The 12,224-nt window shown below is 43.2% G+C and overlaps 1 protein-coding gene across 12 annotated transcripts in view; it reads right to left on the minus strand.

Moving 5' to 3' along the window:
- The window catches only part of LOC118378345 (RING finger protein 44-like), a 50,025-nt gene that overhangs the window by 25,840 nt on the left and 11,961 nt on the right, over positions 1-12,224 (minus strand). For 8 of the 12 annotated variants that reach the window (XM_052487299.1, XM_052487296.1, XM_052487294.1 and 5 more), the window contains 3 exons: positions 7,368-7,552; positions 5,131-5,344; positions 4,463-4,630 (listed from right to left, as the gene is read on the minus strand). In XM_052487299.1, the coding sequence (XP_052343259.1) occupies positions 4,463-4,630; positions 5,131-5,344; positions 7,368-7,474 (489 nt within the window). In that variant the 5' untranslated portion in view covers positions 7,475-7,552. The remainder of the gene's footprint in view (positions 1-4,462; positions 4,631-5,130; positions 5,345-7,367; positions 7,553-12,224) is intronic. The other 4 variants (XM_052487304.1, XM_052487305.1, XM_052487306.1 and 1 more) reach the window with 2 other exon arrangements.

The raw sequence follows: 12,224 nt of genomic DNA on the forward strand, positions 1-12,224 counted from the left end.
GAGTATTACCAGCCAAATATGGCCAATCCTTACTCTACACAAACACCTGAGCAGGAGTGAATATGTCCACAGCACAGATGCTATGATGTGCTGCTAAACAGCATGAGAAAGAAGCAGTGTTGGTAAGGGTGCAACATCGACAGGGAGCACGACTGTAGTGGTATGGTGTGTAGGAAGAGGTGTATCAACAGTGGGTATGGTGTATCAACAGTGGGTATGGTGTATCAACAGTGGGTATGGTGTATCAACAGTGGGTATGGTGTATCAACAGTGGGTATGGTGTATCAACAGTGGGTATGGTGTATCAACAGTGGGTATGGTGTATCAACAGTGGGTATGGTGTATCAACAGGTGGGTATGGTGTATCAACAGGTGGGTATGGTGTATCAACAGTGGGTATGGTGTATCAACAGGGTGTATCAACAGTGGGTATGGTGTATCAACAGTGGGTATGGTGTATCAACAGTGGGTATGGTGTATGGTCAACAGTGGGTATGGTGTATCAACAGTGGGTATGGTGTATCAGTGGGTATGGTGTATCAACAGTGGGTATGGTGTATCAACAGTGGGTATGGTGTATCAACAGTGGGTATGGTGTATGTGGGTATGGTGTATCAACAGTGGGTATGGTGTATCAACAGTGGGTATGGTGTATCAACAGTGGGTATGGTGTATCAACAGTGGGTATGGTGTATCAACAGTGGGTATGGTGTATCAACAGTGGGTATGGTGTATCAACAGTGGGTATGGTGTATCAACAGTGGGTATGGTGTATCAACAGTGGGTATGGTGTATCAACAGTGGGTATGGTGTATTAACAGTGGGTATGGTGTATTAACAGTGGGTATGGTGTATTAACAGTGGGTATGGTGTATTAACAGTGGGTATGGTGTATTAACAGTGGGTATGGTGTATCAACAGTGGGTATGGTGTATCAACAGTGGGTATGGTGTATTAACAGTGGGTATGGTGTATCAACAGTGGGTATGGTGTATTAACAGTGGGTATGGGGTATTAACAGTGGGTATGGGGTATGGGGTAACAGTGGGTATGGTGTATTAACAGTGGGTATGGTGTATCAACAGTGGGTATGGTAGGAAGAGGTGTATTAACAGTGGGTATGGGGTATTAACAGTGGGTATGATGTATTAACAGTGGGTATGGTGTATCAACAGTGGGTATGGTGTATCAACAGTGGGTATGGTGTATCAACAGTGGGTATGGTAGGAAGAGGTGTATTAACAGTGGGTATGGGGTATTAACAGGGTATGGTGTATCAACAGTGGGTATGGTAGGAAGAGGTGTATTAACAGTGGGTATGGTATTAACAGTGGGTATGGGGTATTAACAGTGGGTATGGTGTATCAACAGTGGGTATGGTAGGAAGAGGTGTATTAACAGTGGGTATGGGGTATTAACAGTGGGTATGGTGTATCAACAGTGGGTATGGTAGGAAGAGGTGTATTAACAGTGGGTATGGGGTATTAACAGTATGGTGTATTAACAGTGGGTATGGTGTATTAACAGTGGGTATGGTGTATTAACAGTGGGTATGGTGTATCAACAGTGGGTATGGTGTATCAACAGTGGGTATGGTGTATCAACAGTGGGTATGGTGTATCAACAGTGGTATGGTGTAACAGTGGGTATGGTGTATCAACAGTGGGTATGGGTATGGTGTATCAACAGTGGGTATGGTGTATCAACAGTGGGTATGGTGTATCAACAGTGGGTATGGTGGGTATGGTATCAACAGGTGGGTATGGTGTATCAACAGGTGGGTATGGTGTATCAACAGGTGGGTATGGTGTATCAACAGGTGGGTATGGTGTATCAACAGGTGGGTATGGTGTATCAACAGGTGGGTATGGTGTATCAGGTGGGTATGGTGTATCAACAGGTGGGTATGGTGTATCAACAGGTGGGTATGGTGTATCAACAGGTGGGTATGGTGTATCAACAGTGGGTATGGTGTATCAACAGTGGGTATGGTGTATTAACAGTGGGTATGGTGTATTAACAGTGGGTATGGTGTATTAACAGTGGGTATGGTGTATTAACAGTGGGTATGGTGTATTAACAGTGGGTATGGTGTATTAACAGTGGGTATGGTGTATCAACAGTGGGTATGGTGTATCAACAGTGGGTATGGTGTATCAACAGTGGGTATGGTGTATCAACAGTGGGTATGGTGTATCAACAGTGGGTATGGTGTATCAACAGGTGGGTATGGTGTATCAACAGTGGGTATGGTGTATCAACAGTGGGTATGGTGTATCAACAGTGGGTATGGTGTATCAACAGTGGGTATATCAACAGGTATGGTGTATCAACAGTGGGTATGGTGTATCAACAGGTGGGTATGGTGTATCAACAGTGGGTATGGTGTATCAACAGTGGGTATGGTGTATTAACAGTGGGTATGGTGTATTAACAGTGGGTATGGTGTATTAACAGTGGGTATGGTGTATTAACAGTGGGTATGGTGTATTAACAGTGGGTATGGTGTATTAACAGTGGGTATGGTGTATTAACAGTGGGTATGGTGTATTAACAGTGGGTATGGTGTATTAACAGTGGGTATGGTGTATTAACAGTGGGTATGGTGTATTAACAGTGGGTATGGTGTATTAACAGTGGGTATGGTGTATTAACAGTGGGTATGGTGTATTAACAGTGGGTATGGTGTATTAACAGTGGGTATGGTGTATTAACAGTGGGTATGGTGTATTAACAGTGGGTATGGTGTATTAACAGTGGGTATGGTGTATTAACAGTAATTAACAGTGGGTATGGTGTATTAACAGTGGGTATGGTGTATTAACAGTGGGTATGGTGTATTAACAGTGGGTATGGTGTATTAACAGTGGGTATGGTGTATTAACAGTGGGTATGGTGTATTAACAGTGGGTATGGTGTATTAACAGTGGGTATGGTGTATTAACAGTGGGTATGGTGTATTAACAGTGGGTATGGTGTATTAACAGTGGGTATGGTGTATTAACAGTGGGTATGGTGTATTAACAGTGGGTATGGTGTATTAACAGTGGGTATGGTGTATTAACAGTGGGTATGGTATGAAGAGGTGTATTAACAGTGGGTATGGTGAATTAACAGGGGTATGGTGTATTAACAGTGGGTATGGTGTATTAACAGTGGGTATGGTGTATTAACAGTGGGTATGGTGTATTAACAGTGGGTATGGTGTATTAACAGTGGGTATGGTGTATCAACAGTGGGTATGGGGTATGGTGTATCAACAGTGGGTATGGTGTATCAACAGTGGGTATGGTGTATCAACAGTGGGTATGGTGTATCAACAGTGGGTATGGTGTATCAACAGTGGGTATGGTGTATCAACAGTGGGTATGGTGTATCAACAGTGGGTATGGTGTATCAACAGTGGGTATGGTGTATCAACAGGTGGGTATGGTGTATCAACAGTGGGTATGGTGTATCAACAGTGGGTATGGTGTATCAACAGTGGGTATGGTGTATTAACAGTGGGTATGGTGTATTAACAGTGGGTATGGTGTATTAACAGTGGGTATGGTGTATTAACAGTGGGTATGGTGTATTAACAGTGGGTATGGTGTATTAACAGTGGGTATGGTGTATTAACAGTGGGTATGGTGTATTAACAGTGGGTATGGTGTATTAACAGTGGGTATGGTGTATTAACAGTGGGTATGGTGTATTAACAGTGGGTATGGTGTATTAACAGTGGGTATGGTGTATTAACAGTGGGTATGGTGTATTAACAGTGGGTATGGTGTATTAACAGTGGGTATGGTGTATTAACAGTGGGTATGGTGTATTAACAGTGGGTATGGTGTATTAACAGTGGGTATGGTGTATTAACAGTGGGTATGGTGTATTAACAGTGGGTATGGTGTATTAACAGTGGGTATGGTGTATTAACAGTGGGTATGGTGTATTAACAGTGGGTATGGTGTATTAACAGTGGGTATGGTGTATTAACAGTGGGTATGGTGTATTAACAGTGGGTATGGTGTATTAACAGTGGGTATGGTGTATTAACAGTGGGTATGGTAGGAAGAGGTGTATTAACAGTGGGTATGGTGTATTAACAGTGGGTATGGTGTATCAACAGTGGGTATGGTGTATTAACAGTGGGTATGGTGTATTAACAGTGGGTATGGTGTATTAACAGTGGGTATGGTGTATTAACAGTGGGTATGGTGTATTAACAGTGGGTATGGTGTATCAACAGTGGGTATGGTGTATTAACAGTGGGTATGGTGTATTAACAGTGGGTATGGTGTATTAACAGTGGGTATGGTGTATTAACAGTGGGTATGGTGTATTAACAGTGGGTATGGTGTATTAACAGTGGGTATGGTGTATTAACAGTGGGTATGGTGTATTAACAGTGGGTATGGTGTATCAACAGTGGGTATGGTGCGTCACTGACATTCCAGCTCTTCCTTTTCAAACTCACAGGAGGAGGAAGGCAGCAGAGCAGAGAGAGCTGTCCGCTGAACATTACCGAGCATGCTGGGAGCTGCTGACTGTTGCACCCTGGGAGAGGTTGCCCGGTGTGGATGGGGAAACCGTGCGTCGTCACCGTGGTAACAGTGTAAGAGATCGGAACGGATTCCTGGTGCATCTTGGTACAAGAGAGAAAACAGTAATTCAGACTTTTTTTTTTTAAGTCTAATTTTGAAGACTGTTCTGCGTATCACATCGGTTCTTTCTCCAAAATGCTCACGGTACCATAGAACCTAATGGACGGCATAAATACCCCCACATCCCACCCTGATCTTAACCCAGCGTGAATTTAAAATTAGCCAGACTACAACATACACTGTGATAGTAATGAAAAAGGGGCCTGAGGCCCATCCGGGACATCACCTTTTCAATCTTCAGTTCCCCACTACTACAGCGGAGTGTAGCTACGCACCTGGTCGTGTAGCTACGCACCTGGTCGTGTAGCTACGCACCTGGTCGTGTAGCTACGCACCTGGTCGTGTAGCTACGCACCTGGTCGTGTACGACCTACGCACCTGGTCGTGTACGACCTACGCACCTGGTCGTGTACCTACGCACCTGGTCGTGTACCTACGCACCTGGTCGTGTACCTACGCACCTGGTCGTGTACCTACGCACCTGGTCGTGTACATCCACCATGATGGGGGTCTGTTGATGCCGAGGTGGGTGTGCGGCAGGGTGGAGCATGCGGCTGTACTGTCTGGCCTCATCTAAAAGAACCCGCTGGTGTTGCTGGGAGAAGAGAGGGTGGTGGAAGTTCTCATCCTGGAGCGAGGAGTCGTGCAGTACAACCGGTCGGTCTCGACTCCCCCACTGTCGTGTCACTGGCAGGCTGCAGGAACACCAGGGTAGCACATCCATGATACAACAGGCATACCATGCTTTGTATGAAATTCTGTTTAGGGTATACTTAGATTGCCTTTAAAAGTAATGTTGTTTTGTTTTGTTTTATACATAAAAAAAAAAATTAAAAAAACGTTATGAACATTACAAGTTAGAGATGTTTAGTGGGGGAAAAAGGTTCCCGAAACAACAGCTAGAATCCCAAGGTCGCCTTTTCGTATTTTTTTTTGTTCTGGAACCACAAGTAAGCATGAAACATCAAGAAGACCGTGCAATTAACACGATCCGTTTAGGACAGTTGAAGTCGGAACTTGACATTCACCTGAGCCAAATATATTTAAAAATCTGTATTTTTTTTTTCACAATTCATCCAAGAAACAATTCCCTGTCTTAGGTCAGGTAGGATCATCACTTTATTTTAAGAATGTGAAATGTCAGAATAATAGTAGAGAGAATGATTTATTTCAGCTTTTATTTATTTCTTTCATCACATTCCCAGTGGGTCAGAAGTTTGTTGTCCTCAAGTCATTTTGCCACAACTTTGGAAGTATGCTTGGGGTCATTGTCCATTTGGAAGACCCATTTGCGACCAAGCTTTAACTTCCTGACTGACGTCTTGAGGTGTTGCTTCAATATATCCACATAATTGTCCTCCCTCATGATGCCATCTATTTTGTGAAGTGCACCAGTCCCTCCTGCAGCAAAGCACCCCCACAACATGCTGCTGCCACCCCCGTGCTTCACGGTTGGGATGGTGTTCTTCGGCCTGCAAGCCTCCACCTTTTTCCTCCAAACATAACGATGGTCATTATGGCCAAACAGTTCTATTTTTGTTTCATCAGACCAGAGGACATTTCTCCAAAAAGTACGATCTTTCTCCCCATGTGCAGTTGCAAACCATAGTCTTGATTTTCTATGGTGGTTTTGGAGCAGTGGCTTCTTCCTTGCTGAGTGGCCTTTCAGGTTATGTCGATATAGGACTCGTTTTACTTTGGCTATAAATAGTTTCGTACCTGTTTCCTCCAGCGTCTTCACAGGGTCCTTTGCTGTTGTTCTGGGATTGATTTGCACTTTCCGCACCAAAGTACATTCATCTCTAGGAGACAGAACGCGTCTCCTTCCTGAGCGGTATGACGACAACGTGGTCCCATGGTGTTTATAGTTGCATACTATTGTTTGTACAGATGAACGGTACCTTCAGGTGTTTGATAATTTCTCCCAAGGATGAACCAGACTTGTGGAGGTCTAAAGTTTGTTATCTGAGGTCTTTGTTGATTTATTTTGAATCTCCCATGATGTCAAGCAAAGAGGCACTGAGTTTTAAGGTAGGCTTTGAAATACATCCACAGGTACACCTCCAATTGACTCAAATGATGTCAATTAGACTATCAGAAGCTTCTAAAGCCATGACATAATTTTCTGGAATTTTCCAAGCTGTTTAAAGGCATCAACTTAGTGTATGTAAACTTCTGACCCACTGGAATTATGATACAATGACTTATAAGTTTAATAATCTGTCTGTAAACAATTGTTGGAAAAATTACTTGTGTCATGCACAAAGTAGATGTCTGAACCAACTTGCCAAAACTATAGTTTGTTTTAACAAGAAATTTGTGGAGTGGTTGAAAAACATGTTTTCATGACTCCAACCTAAATGTCTGTAAACTTCCGACTTCAACTCTACTTAAGCTATTCTTCAGTTCATGTAAACTGGGAAAATAGTGTATCAAATACTTTCAAATAAGTGCTGTTTGGGCATTTGGTTCTTGAATACAGCACAAATGATTCCAAAACCGTATGTAGTAGACCAGAACACACTATACAGGAAACCTCAGAATGGATGGCCCGTCATCGCACGATGACAGTTGATTAAACAAAAAAAGGGCTCCACTTCCCAAAATGGCAACCTATTCCCTTTATAGTGCACTACTTTTGACCAGGGCTTATAGGGTAGTGTACTATATAGGGTGCCATTTGGAACACATCCAAGTACTGAAGGGAGTACTATTCACCTTCTCCTGAGGTGCACTGGGGTGTTGCAGGGCTCTCCTAGGAACCTCCTCTGGTTCAAGGGGGCTGTCGGTGGCCGCCTAGTCACTGCTATTTCCCATGGTCGCATTGGTGACGTCGTGGGGACCGACGAAAAGGAGAGCAGGGGTGCTGGAGGCACTTGTGGCGTCTAACCGCTGTCTTTACCCTGAAAATGAAACACCATTAAAACTAACTTAACCACACTTCACTAGCACCATACGGCACCATTCTCCCTATATAGTACACTACCCTACAGGCCGTGGTCAAAAGTTATTGTTGTCTGTCAACGATGACAAGCCAGACGGGTCTGACAATCTAGATGGAATATTACTGAGGATAATAGCAGACGATATTGCCACTCCTATTTGCCACATCTTACATTTAAGCCTAGTAGAGAGTGTGTGCCCTCAGGCCTGGAGTGGAAGCTAAAGTAATTCCACTACCTAAAAATAGTAAAGCCCCCTTTACTGGCTCAAATAGCCGACCAATCAGCCTATTACCAACCCTTAGTAAACTTCTGGGATATTTTTTTGGACCAGATACAATGCTATTTCACAGTAAACAAATTGACAACAGAATTTCAGCACGCTGATAGGGAAGGACATGAAACAAGCACAACACTTACACACATGACTGATGCTTGGCTGAGAGAAATTGATGATAAAATGATTGTGGGGGCTGTCTTGTTCGACTTCAGTGGGGCTTGTGACATTATGGATCATAGTCTGCTGCTGGAATAACATATGTATTATGGCTTTACAGCCCCTGCTATAATGTGGATAAAGAGTTACCTGTCTAACAGAACACAGAGGGTGTTCTTTATCTAAATCATATCAAATATAATCCAGTTAGAATCAGGAATTCCCCAGGGTAGCTGTTTAGGCCCCTTGCTTTTAAATATTTTTTACTAATGACATGCCACTGACTAAGTAAAGCCAGTGTGTCTATGTACGCGGATGACTCAACACTATACACGTCAGCAACACTATACACGTCAGCAACACTATACACGTCAGCTACTACAGCGACTGAAATGACTGCAACACTCAACAAAGAGCTGCAGTTAGTTTCAGAGTGGATGGCAAGGAATTAGTTAGCCCTAAATATTTCTAAAACGAAATGCATTGTATTTGGAACAAAAACTAAACCTAAACTAAATCTTGTAATAAATAATGTGGAAAAATGAGCAAGTTGAGGTGACTAAACTGCTTGGAGTAACACTAGATTGTAAAATGTCATGGTCAAAGCATTTTGATGCAGTAGTAGCTAAGATGGGGAGCAGTCTGTCTGTCTGTCTATAGTAAAGAGATGCTCTTAACAACACACTGTCAACAAGGCAGGTCCTACAGGCAATTGCAATTGGCTCAGAACAGGAAAGCACGGCTGGCCTGGATCTGCACAGAGAGCTAATATCAATAATATTAATAATATGCATGTCATTCTCTCCTGGCTGAAAGTGGAGGAGAGATTGACTTCATCACTACTTTTATTTATTAGAGGTATTGACATTAATGCACCGAGCTGTCTGTTTAAATTACTGGCACACAGCTCGGACACCCATGCATACCCCACAAGACATGTCACCGGAGGTCTCTTCACAATCCTTAAGCAGACTATGGGAGGCACACAGTACTACATAGAGCCATGACTTCATGGAACTCTATTCCACAGTACTACAGAGCCATGACTACATGGAACTCTATTCCACAGTACTACATAGAGCCATGACTACATGGAACTCTATTCCACAGTACTACATAGAGCCATGACAACATGGAACTCTATTCCACAGTACTACAGAGCCATGACTACATGGAACACTATTCCACAGTACTACATAGAGACATGACTACATGGAACTCTATTCCACAGTACTACAGAGCCATGACTACATGGAACACTATTCCACAGTACTACATAGAGCCATGACTTCATGGAACTCTATTCCACAGTACTACAGAGCCATGACTACATGGAACACTATTCCACAGTACTACATAGAGACATGACTACCACAGTACTACAGGATGACTACATGGAACTCTATTCCACATACATAGAGCCATGACCACAGTACTACATAGAGCCATGACTACATGGAACTCTATTCCACGGTACTCCATAGAGCCATGACTACATGGAACTCTATTCCACGGTACTCCATAGAGCCATGACTACATGGAACTCTATTCCACGGTACTCCATAGAGCCATGACTACATGGAACTCTATTCCACGGTACTCCATAGAGCCATGACTACATGGAACTCTATTCCACGGTACTCCATAGAGCCATGACTACATGGAACTCTATTCCACGGTACTCCATAGAGCCATGACTACATGGAACTCTATTCCACGGTACTACATAGAGCCATGACTACATGGAACTCTATTCCACGGTACTCCATAGAGCCATGACTACATGGAACTCTATTCCACAGTACTACATGAGCCAACTCTATTCCACAGTACTACATAGAGCCATGACTACATGGAACTCTATTCCACAGTACTACATAGAGCCATGACTACATGGAACTCTATTCCACAGTACTACATAGAGACATGACTACATGGAACTCTATTCCACAGTACTACATAGAGACATGACTACATGGAACTCTATTCCACAGTACTACATAGAGACATGACTACATGGAACTCTATTCCACAGTACTACATAGAGACATGACTACATGGAACTCTATTCCACAGTACTACATAGAGCCATGACAACATGGAACACTATTCCACATCAGGTAACTGATGCGGTAAAATGCGATTTTTAAAAAACAGATAAAACCCTTATGAAACAGCGGGGACTGTGAAGCAACACAAACATTGGCAGACACATGCGTACACACACACACACACACACACACACACACACACACACACACACGGATTTAGTACTGTAGATATGTGGTAGTGGTAGAGTAGGGGCCTGAGGTCACACAGTGTGTTGTGAAATCTGTTAATGTATTTTTAAAAGTTTTAAAATTGTATAAACTCCCTTCATTTTGCTGGACCCCAGGAAGAGTAGCTGCTGCTTTGTCAGGAACTAATGGGGACCCATAATAAAATACAAATACAAAAACTAACCATTAGTCTGTGTGATTGATGGGGGCTGAGCTAGAGGTTTTGCTCTATGATGCTCACAAGAGATACAGGAGTCGTTAGAAGGTAAGGATTTTTCTGCATAGAAAATCATAGTTAATCCCAGGACTTTAATGGTGATTCAAAACGGAGGTTGATTTGAAATGTATTAACTATACGAAAACTATTCTTGACTTTTTACACTTTGTTACGTTACGGCCTTATTCTAAAATTGATTGAATGTATTTATTTATACACAAAATACACCATGATGACAAAGCAAACATTTTTGCAAATGTATATTAAAAAAAATTAAAATTACTGAAATATCACATTTAAATATGTATTCAGACCCTTTACTAAGTACTTTGTTGAAGCACCTTTGGCAGCGATAACAGCCTCGAGTCTTCTTGGGTATGATGCCACAAGCTTGGCACACCTGTATTTGGGGAGTTTCTCCCATTCTTTTCTGCAGATCCTTTCAAGCTCTGTCAGGTTGGATGGGGAGTGTTGCTGCACAGCTATTTTCAGGTCTCTCCAGAGATGTTCTTTGCTCTGGTCATCTTTCCCATGAATAGTCTCCTCCAGTCCTTGCCACTGAAAAACATCCCCACAGCATGATGCTGCTACCACCATTCTACACCCTGGGGATGGTGCCAAGTTTCCTCCTGACGTGACGCTTGGCATTCAGGCTAAAGAGTTCAATCAGACCAGAGAATTTTGTTTCTCATGGTCAGAGTCCTTTAGGTGCCTTTTGGCAAACTCCAAGCGGGCTGTCATGTGCCTTTCACTGAGGAGTGGCTTCTGTCTGGCCACTCAACCATAAAAGGACTGATTGGTGGAGTGCTAACGAGATGGGAGAACCTTCCAGATGGACAACCATCTCCACAGAGGAACTCTGGAGCTCTGTCAGAGTGACCATCGTGTTCTTAGTCACCTCCCTGACCAAGGCCCTTCTCCCCCGATTGCTCAGTTTGGCCAGGTGACAAGCTCCCGGAAGAGTCTTGGTGGTTCCAAACTTCTTCCATTTACGAATGATGGAGGCCACTGTGTTCTTGGAGAACTTCAATGCTGCAGAAATGTTTTGGTACCCTTCCCCAGATCTGTGCCTCGACACAATCCGGTCTCGGAACGCTACGGACAATTCCTTCAACCTCACGGCTTGGTTTTTGCTCTGACATGCACTGTCAACTTTGGGAACTAATAAAGACAGGTGTGGGTGCTCCTTTCCAAATCATGACCAATCAATTGAATTTAGCATAGGTGGACTCCAAGTTGTAGAAACATCAAGGATGATCAATGGAAACCGGATGCACCTGAGCTCAGCTTTGAGTCGCATAGCAAAGGGTTTGAATACTTATTTACATAAGTTTCTTTTTTAATACAATTGCAAAACAAAAATCTAAAAACCTGTTTTCGCTTTGTCATATAATGAGTATTGTGTGACAAAAGAATTTTGATTTCATCCATTTTAGAATAGAGCTGTAATGTAACGAAATGTGGAAAAAGGGAAGGGGTCTGAATAAAGGTAGCCTAGTGGTTAGAGTGTAGGGTCCGCAGGGTAGCCTAGTGGTTAGAGGCAGGTAGCCTAGTGGTTAGAGGCAGGTAGCCTAGTGGTTAGAGGCAGGTAGCCTAGTGGTTAGAGGCAGGTAGCCTAGTGGTTAGAGGCAGGTAGCCTAGTGGTTAGAGTGTAGGGTCCGCAGGGTAGCCTAGTGGTTAGAGGCAGGTAGCCTAGTGGTT

This window comes from Oncorhynchus keta, chromosome 30 (genome assembly GCF_023373465.1).
Source record: "Oncorhynchus keta strain PuntledgeMale-10-30-2019 chromosome 30, Oket_V2, whole genome shotgun sequence".
Classification (NCBI taxonomy): domain Eukaryota; kingdom Metazoa; phylum Chordata; class Actinopteri; order Salmoniformes; family Salmonidae; genus Oncorhynchus; species Oncorhynchus keta.